Genomic DNA, 18,187 nt, shown 5'->3' on the forward strand with positions numbered 1-18,187 from the left:
GTCATCGCGGAAACCTCTGCTAATGATAGGGTACTGGCGTAATCCTCCGCATACATGAAGGCATGCAAAGAATGTGCAATGGCTTGTCGTAATGTCAAATGGAGGGTATGTAAACCGACGATTTAAGGCCTCGTATATGTTCTGCGAAGCACGCTGCCGTGTATTACATTACGTCTTTGGTGGGGCATTACTCCTGACGTTTTTACTGTGTGTGCGAAAGCTGCAGGGTTCCCACGGGGGCCCGCGCGCCTACATTGGGAGAGAGAAAATCATGAACCTTTGCCTCAAACTTTACCGAACGCATATTTCGCGAAGTACACTTGGAGTGCGATACAGACCAAACAATTCCTTGAGGTGGTTGAAGTGTCTAAATAGCACTAAAGCTCATAAGGACAGAATATCGCCTTGACAGTAACCGCCACTATATCATTGGGAGGTTGTAAAACAGTGCCCGGTGTGGTGTGCAGACTACTCAAACTCCTCTGCAGCAGTGTCAAAACTATACCTTCTCTGTCTATACAAACCTCTAGTCAACAGTCTTGTGAGACTCATTCGTGAAGTGTCTGTAGGTCCCATGGTTACCAAATCCTACCAGGCAGAAACCAAAGGAAGTTGTTTATAGAGGGTATAAAAGTCATACGAGCTCACTAACAGGCGATAAAATGTCTTGAAGTAAGTTAGCGATGACAGGGAGCGATTGTGAACTGTCTTATCCAATGCAATCATCTGCAAATGTGTCTGATTTCCCCGTATACAGTCCGTTCCTCTGGTTCTCTTTGTAGGATGGACACAAGACAAAGAATGAACCAGCATCCAAATTCTGCATCCAATTTCAACTTCAGTGTAGGAGTCAAGGGGAGAAACAGAGCACTGGGATTTGTTGAGCTGGAGTTGGCTGGCGTAGGCATACACTTTCACACTGTAGTTTCCTTTGTGTGTTTGTTCATGTTTCTGGTCTATGGCAGCCGATGGCAGTTCCTGTTTACTCTGTATGTGAGAGGGGTTGATAAGAAGGCTAGAGCTGTTGAGAGAGAGGGCTTCCCTCACTGGGCATGCTGTGAGGCCCATATCCTGCAGTCCTCCAACCGATCATGTGCCTCCTAATCTTTAGGACATTTTAAAATGAGCTTTGTCCCCCACTGCTGCGGCACTCGGAAACTCGGCCAAAAAAGCTTTGCTTTACGCCAGACACACATGCTCACGTGCACGTATGCGCACCCACACGCAAATGTGTTTCAAAGAAATGGTCCAAGAATTTCAGTAATAAAACATTAGATTCATTATTCATCCATGAGAGCGTCTCGCCCTCCCTCTCCCCCTCTCTCTCTGGCAGATCCACACATACTGAAAGGCTGTAAAGGGTGGAATCATATCCCCGTCAACATATGAGTTCCTTTAGGTCTTGGCTGAGACAAACTCAAACCCAGCTACAGCCCTGACCCAGTTGCAGTATGGGGTCAGTATGTGTTTCAGGCTTCCTTTAAAGTCCTAGCTATCTATAATGTGATTTCCTCCCAACCCCACCTCGGCAGGGTTGTAGATCTGAGACCCAGGCAGCAGGCGAGTGAGAGAGATAAGAAGGCCTGAAGCTGCCCGGTGGCCTCTGGGAGTGAAACCTGTCAGGACAGTCAAAGCCAAGGTCAGGACCTATCTCAACCCCAACCGCCAGCCCCCTCCTCCCCACTTCTCTGTCCGTAAGGCAGGCCGAGACCCAATGACATGGCAGAGTGGCCTAGGGACCGCCTTTAGCCAACTGGAAATCTGCTCTATGTGGGGCGTTCAAGGGGAGATGGAATGTGGAATTCCCGACTGGCTTATGGCAGTCAAAGGTTATGCCTATAGAACGTAACACTTCTTTCTGAGGGAATTTTTATGGCTAGTTGGGAATGAATGATATTACAAACTTTCCTGGGTGTCGACACGTTAGAGCTCATATGACTGAGAAGATTACCTCTCGCGGTACCTCATGACTATGACAGCCCTCTGCACTAAAGCCTAGGCACTGAACCGGGGAGTGAACGCAAGTCTTTATGTCTCAGGCAGAGTTAGGCATCAGACCGGCGGTTACACAGATATTGAAACTGCTCATTGTATCCGTCCTCAGCCCTGGCTTGAATCAATTAATGTTATCAGAGGCTTATCTGTAGTACAGCACTGATGATCTTTCCCTCAGAGTCATTATTCAGGTCAAAAGGACTTCATGTCACCAAATCAATCCTGCCCATCATCCTCCCACCCCCCAAGACTGTGATAGATTAGATAAAATAGCCTGATGAAGGCATGGATCTATGTTATCAAGGGGTTACTATGGTGATTACATGTGATTTGCCATGAGAAGCCATGGAGAGCTGGGTGATCTGGTTTGTAGGCCTTGACGTCAGAAACCAATATGCCGCCAGTATGAAGCGAAATGCTTTCTTCAGAGTTCAGCAGAGGACTAGAGTAATAATAATAATAATACATTACATTTGTAGAGTGCTTTTCATTTACAGACGTAACTCAAAGTTCTTCACACTGAGAGCAAACATTAAAAGAAAAAAGCTTTATTAAAAGGGCTAAAAACATTAGGAGAGTAACATACAATTCTATACACTCTATAAACATATCTAAAAACTGCAGAAAACATAGCGGTTTCAATGCCATCAGTGTAAAAGATTGAACAGGCTGTACCAGGTAGACAAAGCCTGCAGTGCTAAATTCATCCCTTGCATACCACACCCAAATGGGGCCAGATCTGCGAATATGGATTACCTGATTACACAAAGGAAGCCTGTTCATCCTCTAGGGTGGGTTTCAGTTATCTGATGTCCTCTTACAGTACCTTGCCCGTCCTAGTTCCAGCACGCACGCACGCGCGCACACGCACACGCACACGCACACGCACACACACACACACACACACACACACACCAGACGGACATCAACACCTCCCCGGGCCGTCAGGAATCCGAATCTGTCAGATTATCTTTCCAAACATTAAGATATATTCAACACTTAAATAGCCCCTGTCTCCTCTCTCCTCCTTCCAACGCTCAGTTGGCTAGTCAAAGAGTGGGTCATTCATTCCTGTGCAGTATGTGGCGGAACAGTAGCCAAGCCTGTTCCCCAAGCAAATCATGCTCAAGAAAATTGACAAATATAATAAATCCAACCTGACATGCCCACTCCATAACACCCCATAGTACAACCTGTGTTGAGAGGAAGCATATCCAACTACTATGTCATTTGGGAACTAAACATAGAGCCTCTGTTTGACAGTATCATGTGTGGAGGGTAGAACACCTAAAGAATGGGTCTATTAGAAATTCAAATATATATTTCTACATTTTTGAATTATGTTCAATTCATATTAAAAAGTTCTAAAAAGCAAGTAGTGAAATATGAAAATACACACTGTATTCATACACCATATTGATGTTTAGAGCCATGCCATTCATTTAAAAACGGTCACATTAAAAGAGTCCGACAGAACTGTGGCCAGACTTCACAGGCCGACGGTTGCCAGTTGTTACGGCCGTCTGGAGACTAATATCCATCCAGGTGTGTTTAGAACAGGAGGGGTGGTGACGGAAATGAAACGGTAACCAGGATATCGCACCCCAGAATAATGCCCTCTCAGCGCCCAGAGAGAAAGAGAGAGAGAACGAGGACAGAGAGGAGAGAGACAGAGAGAGAGAGAGAGACATGGCAGACATGGCTCTCAAGAGAAGACAGGCTATGTGCTCACTGCCCACAAAATGAGGTGGAAACTGAGCTGCACTTCCTAACCTCCTGCCCAATGTATGACCATATTAGAGACACATATTTCCCCCAGATTACACAGATCCACAAAGAATTCGAAAACAAATCCAATTTTGATAAACTCCCATATGTACTGGGTGAAATTCCACAGTGTGCCATCACAGCAGCAAGATTTGTGACCTGTTCTCACAAGAAAAGGGCAACCAGTGAAGAACAAACACCATTGTAAATACAACCCATATTTATGCTTATTTATTTTAACTTGTGTGCTTTAACCATTTGTACATTGTTACAACACTGTATATATATAATATGACATTTGTAATGTCTTTATTGTTTTGAAACTTCTGTATGTGTAATGTTTACTGTTAATTTGTATTGTTTGTTTCACTTTTATGTATTGTCTACCTCACTTGCTTTGGCAATGTTAACACATGTTTCCCATGCCAATAAAGCCCCTTGAATTGAATTGAATTGAGAGAGAGAGAGAGAGACCGAGGACAGAGAGGAGAGAGACCGAGGATAGAGGAGAGAGATAGTGATACGAGAGAGAGACAGAGAGAGACAGAGAGAGAGAGAGAGACGGAGAGAGAGACAGGGAGAGAGAAAGGGAGAGAGAAAGGAAGAGAGAGAAAGAGAGAGAGAGAAAGAGAGAGAGACAGGGAGAGAGACAGGGAGAGAGACAGGGAGAGAGACAGGGAGAGAGAGAAGAGAGCGAGAGAAAGAAACACACAGTGAGGATAAGCAGAGTTTGTGAGTACAGGTAAGTGAGAGGAGAGAGAGAGAGAGAGAGAACCAGATGTTGATCCACCGGAGGGGGATCTCAGCTTCTGTTTGTGCAGGCTTTGACAGGCAGGCACCACACCTAGCCAAGCCATGCACAATTGGCTCTGCCAACATACTAACGAGAGCCGCAGCAATCAGGTGGCCTGGCTACCCCTTAGCTTCATGGGAAATGAAACACATTAGGCACTTTCAGCGAGCGGCATTCACTTTCAGTCAGTGTTCTCTTTGCTCACACAGCAGCCATTCACTCTGTAGTACCTCTCACCTTATTGAAGCTGAACATACTGTATATGCTTTGTGTCATTGTGTATTGTGTATCGGCTAAATTCACACCTAGTCAATGAGGGGTTTGTCGTTCCAGCTCACTGTTTTGGCCAGTGAACGGTGCTGAAAGCGTTAGAAAGGTCTAAGCCGGCTAGGCTAGTGTTATCCCCGAGTGAGTCGGCTTAGTGAGATATTTTTGATCCCCCCCCCCCCCCCCCCCCCCCCCCAAAAAAATAAGAAATCCTCCCCAGTCACATGAAGTTAGTGACTTGTTTTATTACCGCCTCACCTAGCCTGACACCAGTAAAACAGCGAAATCCAAGCCAACGCTTATTATAGTCTTCGCTGCCGACGTTATGGGAGCAACGAATGGAGAGAAGCCAGACTTGAGAACCCATTCACGGTATAACAAATGAGCACAGTGAAATATAGCTTCGTCTCCTCAACGCAAACTCCCGACCCCCGAGAGCATGTTTTGTTTAGATAAAATTCTCTCCATACATATAAATATATATTTCTTCACCATTTGACCTGTCTTGCGTATTATCAATGTAATAAGCCCCACAGCTTCAGGTTCATTACAGTATATTTTCTCTGTTTAATCTGCTGGGTGATTTATTGATTAGGCTGGGTTGCGTCTCAAATGGCACTCTATCCTCTATATAGTGCACTACTTTTGAACAGGGTCCTGGTCAAAAGTAGTGCACTAGGGTTCCATAGGGATCCGGTCAAAAGTAGTGCACTCTATAGGGAATAGGGTGCCATTTGGGATGCACACACTGTGTCTAGGTTGACCCATGTGTTAGGCAGATGTCGAGGCAGGCAGGCAAAACATTCCTAGGAAAAGCTGGAGCTGGAAGGTTAGGATCTGCTTCTGCCTGATTTCCAAATCTCTTCTCCCACTGGAATGGCCCTGAATGCCAGAGAGATTCCCTGTTGCCGGGGAACAGGGAGCAGGAATGCTGAAGCCTGACAGAATGGTAATGTGACAACGGGAACGCTGTTTGTTTGCACCGCTGTCATTCCCCCTGCCCCCTTTCATCCTCATCACAAGCCATATTTCCATTTTAAGTGACAGTGATAGATAACAGATAGGAATAGGATGGGTTTCCTATTTTGAAGGGGGATATGTGTGTGTGTGTGTGTGTGTGTGTGTGTGTGTGTGTGTGTGTGTGTGTGTGTGTGTGTGTGTGTGTGTGTGTGTGTGTGTGTGTGTGTGTGTGTGTGTGTGTGTGTGTGTGTGTGTGTGTGTGTGTGTGTGTGTGTGTGTGTGTGTGTGTGTGGTGTGTATAAAGGTCTTTTGAAACAGGAATGAGAAATGTGAGCAATGATTGGTTGTCGTAACTTTTAACCTCTCTTGGGTCTTAAATTGCTTTCATGCAGATACGGTGCAGAGGGTGATATCCTGTCATATATTACAGTAGGCAGGTGTATCTGAACATAGTGTTATGCCTACAGCATATAGCCTCCAGCCTTCAACCTGCAATGTCCAGCATTCCACAGCTAAACCAAACACCAAACTGATACTGTATGTATCAGGGAACTTTGCACTCTAACCTAAAAGTGTTAACATGCTATGTTAGTGTTAATCTTGTGATACAGAAACACACTGTATGAGGACGATATGTGCAGCATCCATGGAAGTCCTTGGAAGTCGGGACATTTGTTATACTTCTTCTTTGAAGCCTTCCCATATGTATGCAAAATGAGCCCATTAGGCGCTAAGTGATGAGTGTTAGTCAACAAGAGGCAATTTCCTTTCTCTCTCTCCTTCTTCGGCCACTTTAATGGGATCCATGTCATGTGTTTCTAGTAGGTTTCTGGGCACACAGGCTACTCAGTGTGTCTGCTGAGCACACAGTGGCACACAGTCAAGTGATTTGGAGAGATTAAGGGGAATAAAAGCCTAATATCTGAGCAGCACGAAATGCTGAAAAGCTATATGACGTACCGTTATCCTGCTAATTATCCTTACTATAAAAGTATGTTATTGTTATTGTAATGTTGGCCTATTTTCACTTTCACTTTTCTGTGGAGTGGATTAACAAATTGTACATAAAGTGCAAGTGAGATTTTAGGTCAAATCGAAAGATGGATTATTGCCGATAATAGCATTGGTGTATTCAAAATTTGTCAACTTCCATAATTAACTTAACCCTTTACACTCGTGGGAATTGGCCTTTATGGATAGGGCTAAATGAAATGTTTCTTACAGAAGAAATATGGAAAGCATATAGACAACCATGGCAGCTATTAAAAGGGAACATTTTCGAGTTTCTGGGAAAATGATTAGACTAAAGGCGAGGACAAAATTGTTCACCTGACACAAGAAAATACTCTGGATACATTCAATAACATAAGAATATTCTTAGAAAATTTGAGGTAGGTGCAAAATAAGACAAAGAAATGACATGGGTTTGAGTGAGAAAACTAACTGGTGTCTCCAAGTGGCCAGACACCTCTCCAAAGTGTGCACAGTTCCTAAGTCATTTCAATTCACTTTTATGACTCAAAGAAGAGTCTTCAACTATAAGGTGCTTTTTGTGGTTGTTTCGTTTGGAACACTGCAATACAAAAATGGTCCGTTATAAATCCCAATCTGGGTCAGGTGGGCATAAATCGAAAGCTTGTTCTATTGCCAACATGACTAGCAAAATTATCAAATATAATCTTACAGTGTAAGGTTTTGAGAGAAGCAGATGGTCATTTTGATGCGCTTAGAATGGAGCCATGACAGATGCGTAGTCCGCGGCAAATGTTCTTCACAATACAGAAAACACCGGCTCATTCTGTTCAGGACAACCCAGGGTATACATCAAACATAGTGATCATAAATGTTGACACTGTATATTATATGAGTTTTATGATATGGAAATGTGAAAAGCATATTGGATTCACGGGTGTTTGACTTGCTTGTATGACATCAAAGTTATATTCATTATAATCCTCAACGGCTCACCTTTCAAAATACATTGAGTCCTCATCGTGTACAGTGTTTCCCCCACTCGGACAACAAAAAAGGTGCTAAAGTTGACCAATTACCGGGGAAGGATGGGTGCCACTTATTGTTGTGCACGGTGCTCAAGTTCAGAACGGCTGTCAGTCCAAACCTATACAGAGCTGTGAAGCGGAGACCCCGAGCTCTGACATCATGTATAGCATGTTACAGCCACTGCATTCCAATTTAGGCATTTATCAGTGTCCAAATCTGTCATTTTCAACCCATATATAGGTATGAGTGTAACGGGCTACATGGTTAAGCAAATTTTTACCAGGCCTTCACTATTTACAGTCAGGTATGGCATTTAAAGATGTACTGTATGCTTATTACACCGTACGCAATAAATCTGTTTTATCATTATCTCAAGTGGGCCTCTATTTTTAGTCGCCATCTTTGTTTCATTGCTTCCAGATGGAACAGACTCAGAGGAATTCGACCCAACTTCTGGTTCTCATTAAGACTCAGACTGGGGTGACATCATCACACATGAAAACTCTCTCGTCTTGGGATTCGACAGAGGCCTGGGAGCGTCAGCGCTAAGCCAAGGTGCTAACCCCCAAAGGCGATCCCAGCCCAAATAAGGAAGACAAGTCAATGGTCAGTCGGATATAAAACAAGCGTGTATCATTTGGCAGAGTGATGTCACTGTATCTTCTCGGCTGTCACACAACGGATTTAAAACATTTCGTTTATTTGTGTTATTTTCTGTCCTCATCTTTCGACCTCTGATCTCCGGGATTCGTGAGTGATACTTCGGCTACTGTGGGAAAATGTCAAACGGCGAGAGTTGAACTTCCTTCGGTTAGACCAGCTATTTGCTCCTACGTTAACAAATGCGCCCCTGTCGTTATTATTTCTTTACTTAGCTAACCCTCTTTATCTAGGGGTGCCCCACCCTTGGGAAAGGCTTTACCATAGGTCCATTCTTTAGGCAGACTAGATTGATTCAAGTTAAATCGGCGAGGTATACAATGGTGAGCCCTCTACACTGAAAGCATTACCTTACGAGAGCTATTCATCCACTCACCATCACATAATGCAGAGAGCACAAGAGCCTGCTGCATTGTCCCCTTACAGGTCACATGTCCAATGACCAGCAATTGATTTACAATGACTTTTGCTATTCATTGCATTGAACTGACTAGAGGGCATCCATTGCATGTCATACTTTGAACATGAATAGTTATGTACTTCTATGAATGGTTTGGAAGATTGATAACCAAAGGAAAGAGACAACTGAAAATGGTTCATATTTTCCCATTGTAAACACATAATAATGTACTGGGTACACCTGACAAAAACGCACATAAATGCATCCAACATTATTGCTAGTATGATATTTCATAGATAGTTTGTAAAGATTTTACACAGAGATGCTTAATTGAACAGTGAAAACACATCCAGGAAGACCACAACTGTCTTTTCTGCACTGATACAGTTGATGTGTCACACCCTGATCTGTTTCACCTGTCCTTGTGCTTGTCTCCACCCCCCTCCAGGTGTCGCCCATCTTCCCTGCTTATCCTCTGGGTATTTATTCCTGTGTTTTCTGTCTGTCTGTTGCCAGTTCGTCTTGTTTGTTCAAGACTACCAGCGTTTTGTCTCAGCTCCTGTTTTTCCCCAGTCTCTATTTTTCTCGTCCTCCCGGTTTTTGACCCTTGCCTGTCCTGACCCTGTACTCGCCCGCCTGACCACTCTGCCTGTCCCTGACCCTGAGCCTGCCTGCCGCCCTGTACCTTGGCCTCTACTCTGGTTTATCAACCCCTGCTTGCCTTGACCTGTCGTTTGCCTGCCCCTGTGGTTACAATAAACATAGTTACTTCTACACAGTCTGCAGTTGGGTCTTCCCTGAAACCTGATATGATGCATCTACTTCTTCACCCTCTGAAATTGACAAGACACCCGCTCTGACTTCACAAAACTAAAACGCGAGAGCTTTCACTGCCAAAGCCATTTTAGAGTAGATTTACTCTGAGTGTTCAGCTGTCAAAGTCATTTCAGAGTAGATTTACCCTGAGTGTTCACCTGTCAAAGCCATTTCAGAGTAGATTTATCCTGTGTTCACCTGTCAAAGCCATTTCAGAGTAGATTTACCCTGTGTACACCTGTCAAAGCCATTTCAGAGTAGATTTATCCTGAGTGTTCACCTGTCAAAGCCATTTCAGAGTAGATTTATCCTGAGTGTTCACCTGTCAAAGCCATTTCAGAGTAGATTTATCCTGAGTGTTCACCTGTCAAAGCCATTTCAGAGTAGATTTACCCTGTGTACACCTGTCAAAGCCATTTCAGAGTAGATTTACCCTGTGTACACCTGTCAAAGCCATTCCAGAGTAGATTTACCCTGTGTACACCTGTCAAAGCCATTTCAGAGTAGATTTACCCTGTGTACACCTGTCAAAGCCATTTCAGAGTAGCTTTACCCTGTGTACACCCTTCAAAGCCATTCCAGAGTAGATTTACCCTGTATACACCTGTCAAAGCCATTCCAGAGTAGATTTACCCTGTATACACCTATCAAAGCCATTTCAGAGTAGATTTACCCTTTGTACACCTGTCAAAGCCATTTCAGAGTAGATTTACCCTGTGTACACCTGTCAAAGCCATTTCAGAGTAGATTTACCCTGTGTACACCTGTCAAAGCCATTTCAGAGTAGATTTACCCTGTGTACACCTGTCAAAGCCATTTCAGAGTAGATTTACCCTGAGCGTTCACACATAAAGGTTCATTTAGAAGAAATGTATCCTGAGACTTGAAGAGAATGCTTCCCAATCTCCTCTTATTCTGTCTGGAGCCACGAGAGGAGAGCAACAGGGAACTAGGTCAATAATAATGCACTAATTCAGCTAGCTCAACTCAGCCAAGAGTCTCCCTGTGTCTGCCTTCCAAATGTCACACTTATCCCCATATAGTGGATTACTTTTGACCAGGGCTCATAGGGTTCTACTCAAAAGTAATGCACTATATGGGTAATAGGGTGTCATTTGGGACACAGCCTGTCTCCCACTAACTGTTCTGCCTCAGGAGGAGACTCATTCATCTGACTCAACTCAGCCAAGAGTCTCCCTGACTCACTGTAATACTCACTAATGCAGCTTTACCTCAAAGGTCTGGGGGAGGGACGGAGTACATACAGGTTCAAATGGAATAGGCAGAAACGTCCTCCCTGTATGTAGGCTATAAAGTATATGGTAAGAAACGTCTTTTTTAAATACACTACAGGCATGATTATTAGAGTCATAGATAATTGACTGCCACAACAGCATGGATTACTACAATGAGGTGTCTGATGGTGGTGGTGAGTGGTGACCCAAGGAGAAAGAATGTGCTTGTACCATGCTACAGTAGCCTACATACCCAGTTCTCCTACGACCAACATCCAACCAACAAACCACCAAACCCTCAGTATGCTGACCAGCTGCTGGGGACCAGATGGGGGTTAGAGCACAGCTTGATAGCCCACTGACCCTATCTATCTATCTAGCTAGCTATCTATTTATCTATCTATCTATCCTTTACAATGGCCCCTAGGCCCTGGTGACCACTGCTGCTGCAGCCGCCGGCCACACACACAAAGGCCAGTCATTGACCGGTTGACACTGTGGACAATTGGCCCTGGGGTCAAAAGGGGGTCCGAGAGAAGCTACGCTCATTCACCTGAAGGGCTGGACCCTTTTTGGTGGTGGTGTCGCCTCATAAAACGTCCCCCATTATATTTATGTCCACCATCATGAGGAGGTTGAGGGAATCATTGAGTGCCACTAGCCCATCACCATAAACAGGAGTTATGGACACATGAATAGTAGATAGATAATATTGCCTCTTTAGAAAGTGACTAAGATTCAATAGGCTGAATGGATGGTGGTGGTCCAACCAATGAATTGCCATATCAAGACAAATGCTCCTAACCTGAGGTAGTGGTGAGGGACTGTCCTTCTACTCTCTGAACGATCAGATCATTAGAATAATGGGCCTACATGGTTTATGTGGGAATTGGTTTGCGTACAACATCATTGATCAACGTCAGCAATATGGTCAGTACTGTGAATACAGCCTCCCGAAGGCTTAAACCGCCCTTCCATCATAATATTATAATGTTATATTATGATGAGCCCTATGTAATAAAACAAATAATGATAGCTTTCTCTGATGCTCAACCTCCTAATGACACTGTATATTGTTATGCTATTTTGGAATAGCTCTACGAGCATGACAGGGTTTCAAATATGTTGTTTATAACCATGAGGATAGAACATGGGCAAGTGTCTCCTGCTACGTGATTGGTTCCCACTTGGAAAAAAAACTCCCACTTGGGAAAAGCACTCTACTTGACTTCCCAAACCACAAAATGGAGGGGAAAAAAGCATTTGATTAGAGAGGAAACAAGAGTTACGGAACAACGACACCCAGTTCTATGGGAAAGAAAACTGTTGCTCTCTATGACACTGTCTTACGAACTCTTGAGAAAATGACTTAATGAACTCCACCCACCCCCCCACTACTATACAGTACGAATTTTGAATCACATTCAGCTGAATCTCATCTTTTTTTCTTTTTTTTCTGTGCTTTCTATAGCAGTAGTTTTTCCTGTTTCCTTTTCAAAATAGTGGATCGGGCATTGAGGTCATCGCATCCTCATTGGTAAAACTCTGATGTGAAAAGAACAGCGGGCACCCAAGGGTGGCCGCACTTCTCTCCACCCAGAATTCAATGGCAGAAAACCAGGCATTCCTCAGCCGCAACTTCTTCTGACAGACCTCATTAGCTATGTCAGAAAGAAAATACCTTAATATAACATGAGGCAGTTCAGTATGACGCAGTACGCACTTTGAGGAAAGACAGATCCCTGGGTTGTTATCTGTGGCAATACTTTATTTTGAAATGGAATACGGGCAAAATAGAAATCCAACTGCTGGAGGTTAAGGAGAGATATCCAGCTGAATTACCTTGCTGGAAGAAAAACATCTATGGCTATTTGTTGGATAAAATGTCAGGTTGAATCATACCCATTTCAGAAGAGATACAGCACTGCTTTGGTTTTCTGCTTTGAAAATGTAAATGCTACTGCAAACAACCTTGTCAGCATAATCCCCCCCCCCCACACACACACACACACACAGACACACACACACACACACACACACACAGCCCAAAGTAAACAGAACAGTGGCCCAGCCAGACTTAGTCAAGAGGACACACACTGAGGAGTACCAGCTTTGGTTAAAAAAAGAAAAAAAAAAGAAAAAAAAGAATTGAACTGGAAGGCTAATCTAACATCAAGTGGTGGGGGAAATGGTCCCGGAGAGGATCATTATAGCAGCTAATAGGGGCTGGTGATACATGAGTTTAGAGACATTCACAGTGGCCTGTGGGACGCCCCCCTTGGACCCTGGCCCCCGGGACTGAGAGCGTGGAGGCAGGTGATCTTTTGTGTGCCGGAGAGAAAGAGAAAGAGCGAGCAAGAGAGAGAGGCTGAGAGAGAGAGAGAGAGAGAGACAGAGAGAGAGACAGAGAGAGAGACAGAGAGAGAGACAGAGAGAGAGACAGAGAGAGAGACAGAGAGAGAGACAGACAGAGAGACAGAGAGACAGAGAGACAGAGAGACAGAGAGACAGAGAGAGAGAGAGAGAGAGAGAGAGAGAGAGAGAGAGAGAGAGAGAGAGAGAGAGAGAGAGAGAGAGAGAGAGAGAGAGAGAGAGAGAGAGAGAGAGAGAGCGAGAGCGAGAGCGAGAGCGAGAGAGAGGCTGAGCCCCAGACTGTGAGCTCTCCCCCAGGGGCAGCGTTGCATTGTGTTGTCCTGTAGCGAGAGCCTCATTATAGGCTGAAGCTACGTTCTCAGATGTGGTCATAAATGTAAAAACATACATGAGCAGGGAACCAGCTGGATCAGCTGTCACTAATGTCAACACAACTGATGCTGTTTGCCTCTATAATCTATGCTGTTTGGTTAATCGGCATGGGTTTGAATACATTACTTTGTTATGTATGAGTGAAGCTTATCAAAGGCCTATACAGTACATACTTTATCCTTACTTGGACTATGAGAGCACAGATTAAAGATCATTAGAGGTGGAATAGAGTGTGAAACCTCAGATGTTAATATTCAATGTCCAGCCTGCAATGCTATTGGCTCTCGACCATCTTTAACAGTACATATTTAGAATGAAATACAGTATAAATTGTATTAACAGTAGCTTCTTCAAGCTAGAGAGATGAAACAAGAACTCCCACAGTGGAGCTTACTCTTTACATGAGTGATGTCGACCCTACACATACAGTAGCCATCAGATGACCTATACGAAACACCTCAGTATCCGTAACAACAGAACCAGCAGTTTCCAGTTTCCACTCCAACCTTTTGCTTTTCCACCACTGCATGAATAATCTAACCTTCATTTTTTTTAGAGGGGATTTTTTTTTTGGGGGGGGGGGGGGGGGGGGGGGGGCGAAAGCAAACGCTCACAGACCCTGTTGAAAGTCAATGAGGCAGGCAGCATCAAACGAAGGCAGAGTTAATTAATCATCTCCACTTCCTTTTCATGGCTCTCCCCTCATGGCTGTCCTGGGGGCGAGGCAGGCTGCTCCAGGTTGCAGCTGGAGCCGGGGTTGATATTAGCATATGGATATGTGAAGCAGACGGCTCGTTTCCGCATGCAACTTGCAGCCGCGGCGACAGGAAACGAACATTGCTTTTTTTCAATTACCAAAAAAAAAAGGTAACAGACAGAATTTGTGGGATGAAGAAAATATGTGATTAAGGGAAAGATAGGTGGATAACCTTCTCACTATTCGGTCACTGTGACTGACATCTGATTTTTTTTATAACCACCCCCCCAAAAAGAGCATGTGTGGAATCCAGGAAACACATGAAGATGTAGATAGCCTTCTCACTCTTGGGTCACTGTGAAATGAAATGAATGGAAATCTATTTCACTTTGTCTTGGAGGGCCAACTAGATTGTGAGAGTATATTTCGAAGGGCAGCCAATCATAGAACCCACTCTTAACATACTGTAGGGATCAGTGAAAATGTCAGCAGCGGATAGATGGCCACGACAGCTATCCACAAGTACCTATGAGCTGAATCTACATCACAATCTACCACACTGTCAAGCAACTGAATTCTGCTTGGGAATTCCCTTTTGATGCACTTTTCTCTCTACGTGTATTCTGACCTTAAACTTAAGCATGCTATTCACCCGCTATTCGTTTGCGGTGGAGATCAAAGTAATAAAGGTGTGGTACTTTCCTAACTCTAAAAAACATAGAAGATCAGAGTATTTTTTTATCTACCAATTATTACTGAAAAGGAGACAAATGTGCATGTATTTACATGGCTTTCTTTCATTGATCCTTAATATTTTGAACTGTTCTCTCCATATATTTGAATGAGTCTGTCGGGAAAAAATCCGATTTTAAAAGGTACACCAAATTTGAAGCGGTGGCTTTAGATTAATATACTGAAAACCCCATTGAATGAAAACTCTACAAGAAAAAACTGTGTGCCAGCAAGTGGGAGGGTTTTCAGCGGTTGAATTTAATGTATTCAGTGAGCGCAAGGGAATCAGGCCTGCAAAGCCCACTATGCACCTGCATACGGTAAGCCTGAATACTACTGAGAGTGCGTCGGAAAGGCGTGAGTAGGAAAAACTTAAATTGCATAAGTCTGAATCTGGCCCCTAGTGCATTAGCCAACAGCAAATCCAGAACCCCCAAAAATACGACGACACAATAATCAAAGCATCCCTCATCTAATTCAAAATCTGTAACCAGTTGACAACATTAGTTATTATCTTTCAGTCAAGAGACATACAGTATTTCCATCAACACAGAATTCATTTTATCCACAAAATACACAATAATGGTACAACACACACACACACACACACCATGTGAAATAAGATGGAAACGTGCAACCATGCATCAAAACTCTCTCCAGCACCTCATAGTGTGTTTCCCTCCTTTACGGGTGATTAATCATAACACAGCTTCTGGTAATGTAGTTAGACAAAGGGTATATGGAGTGATTTGTCTGGTTTAATAGGTTCCTAGTCACAGTGGAGCACGAGGACCCTTGGCTCCATATAAGCACACTTTTGGGTAAATAATTCAGTTGGAGTGCTGTGTCTGGGAGCTTTGCCCCGAACACAAAGCCACAGAGGAGAAGAGAAGGAGAGGAATCCTACCCAGAAGAGAGGAGGATTTGCTCTCTCTCTCTCATTCTCTCTCTGTTTTTCTCTGTCTCTCTGTCCCTCTCTCCATTTCTTTGTCTCTCTCCCTCTCGGTCCCTCGCTCTATTGAGCTCTCTTTCTTACTCTCCCTCCCTCTCTCCCCTTATAACTCTAAGAGCTGTATATGTTTTCCACAGAAACACAAATCTTGTCTCTATCCCTGTCTGCTGTCCATCCGGGGGAGATCTCAAAGTCTTCTCACTATAGAGTCGAAACCCCCTGTCACATATGAATCCCATTCCCCCCCATCCTATTCCTGGTAGAGACATTTTTAGATTTGGCCACGTACACATAGACAGATAGCACACAAGGAAGCCACAGAACACAAAAGGAAGCCCTAGTAATAAATTGCGATATGTGGCACCATGTCGTCCCACAGTGAATCACTTCCATACAGAGGTACATATGGCAGGCACATCCCTCAATCCAAATTGTCTGGAGACACTAGACAGATAGAGCATGCTCGATCCCCTCGGCAATTAGTGGTTGTTGGCAGTTAGCAGCAGTTGGCAGGTCAACGACCTACATAGTACAACACAGCAACACGAACAATCACATTATTGAGGGTAACTGAAGGAAGGGACAAACAAAAGATAACTAATGTCAAATATGCTGTGTCCGTAAAAATGTACAAAGTATGTACAGTATAAGCAGGAAGTAGAAGCCTAAGTGTTGTTGTCCATTAGTTTACTCCAATTAGGGGAGGGGTGGTAGGGTTACGGGAAAATAGTAAAGAAAAAAATACATAAAAAATATGTATTTATTTAAAATAATATATTCACAAAAAATATATATGGGGTATTTGAAAGCTGATCTACCCCCTACATTTATATATATTTTATATTCACATTATTCTCAATGGAGGCCATTCATCTTTTTTGTGAACCACGTATATGTTCCCCCCTCCATGTGCTGTAACATCTGCCCAGGGCAGTTCCTGTATCCCAGTCTGCTGCAGCCATAACGGTCCGGAGGCCAGGTCTAGCATGATTAACACCCAGCCCGCCCCACTTCCACTATAGACATCACGCTGACTGACAGCTGAATCCCATAGCCAGAGAGGACGGATGGTGAACTCACCACCAGCAGTTGAAGCAGAGGGATGTTGCATATCCTCCCGCATATGGACAAGACGGCATGGTGCCTGAGCTGGCTCATACTGTTCCTTCGGTGTGCCCTGTACTGTCCCTCTCTCTCTCGCCGTCTTCTTAACGTGCCTCCCTTCCAAACGCTTGCCATGCCTGTGGCGAATGTGTGCCGGAATCCGAAAAGATGATGCAGGATTCAGGAAGCCCTGTATTCCCTCTGTCCTTCCTTGGCGGCACACAGCTCTTCCTCTCCTCATCCCCCTCCTCCTCCTAGGCACAGCAGCATATACACTCTTCTGCTGCTTGTCAATATTTAACTAGTTTGTCAAGTTGGATTAAATCACCTGTTCAGGATCCCCTGTTTTCTGACACCGCTCAGGGAGCGTGGCATTGTGTGTGTGTGTGTGTGTATGTGCTTGCTTGCGTGAGTGTGTGTGTCTTGTCCAGGCTGGTCACAAGAAAGAGCCGTCGATTTCGTTTGAAAAGGTCCTGAGGACATCGATTGTCAGGTTTGTGTGTGAGCAAGGACATCCAACACATCAACCGACTAGCCCTCCTGAAACCCCCAGACTCTCTCCTCTTATCTCTCAGCTCTCTGCCGCTCCATCTGTCTACTGAGCAGTGGCTTCTCCTGTGTGTTTACAGCAGCAGGAGGTTGAAATGAGCATCGTGAGGCGAGGAGAGCTGAGTGGCAGAGCAAGAGAGCCACGACCAATGTAAGGGCTCACTGACATTCGTCGCCGGAATATTTTCTCCTGGTCAGTCAACACTACAGTCATTCTCACAGTTAAGCAGTGCAAATGGAAAGGTACAAATAAAAACCTACTGACACTCACTGCAGCGCACAGAGAGAGTAGAGAGGAAGTCTCAGTCGAGCAATGACAATTCTGGTGGCCACATATATTTACAGAGGCAATTTCTATGAATATGTGCATGTAGCGCTTTATGACACCTCATAAGGCATGATAAATGCACTTATAATTAGGGCCGGGATGATACCAGAATGACAATATTTCTTCCTTAAAAACACGAAGCAGCCCAAACTCTTCCGTCTTTTAAAAACCAGCTCTATGTCAAAT

At 44.2% G+C, this 18,187-nt stretch overlaps 1 protein-coding gene across 5 annotated transcripts in view; it reads right to left on the bottom strand.

Moving 5' to 3' along the window:
* Positions 1–18,187, bottom strand: part of LOC129840272 (nck-associated protein 5-like) — a 189,379-nt gene that overhangs the window by 138,619 nt on the left and 32,573 nt on the right. The window contains exon 1 of one of the 5 annotated variants that reach the window (XM_055908028.1): positions 17,101–17,948. The exons of 2 other annotated variants lie outside the window; for them this stretch is intronic. In XM_055908028.1, coding sequence (XP_055764003.1) covers positions 17,101–17,259 — 159 coding nt within the window. In that variant the 5' untranslated portion in view covers positions 17,260–17,948. Of the gene's footprint in view, positions 1–17,100; positions 17,956–18,187 lie in introns of those variants that run through there. 2 more of the 5 variants (XM_055908031.1, XM_055908033.1) reach the window with 2 other exon arrangements.

This window comes from Salvelinus fontinalis, chromosome 41 (genome assembly GCF_029448725.1).
Source record: "Salvelinus fontinalis isolate EN_2023a chromosome 41, ASM2944872v1, whole genome shotgun sequence".
NCBI lineage: Eukaryota > Metazoa > Chordata > Actinopteri > Salmoniformes > Salmonidae > Salvelinus > Salvelinus fontinalis.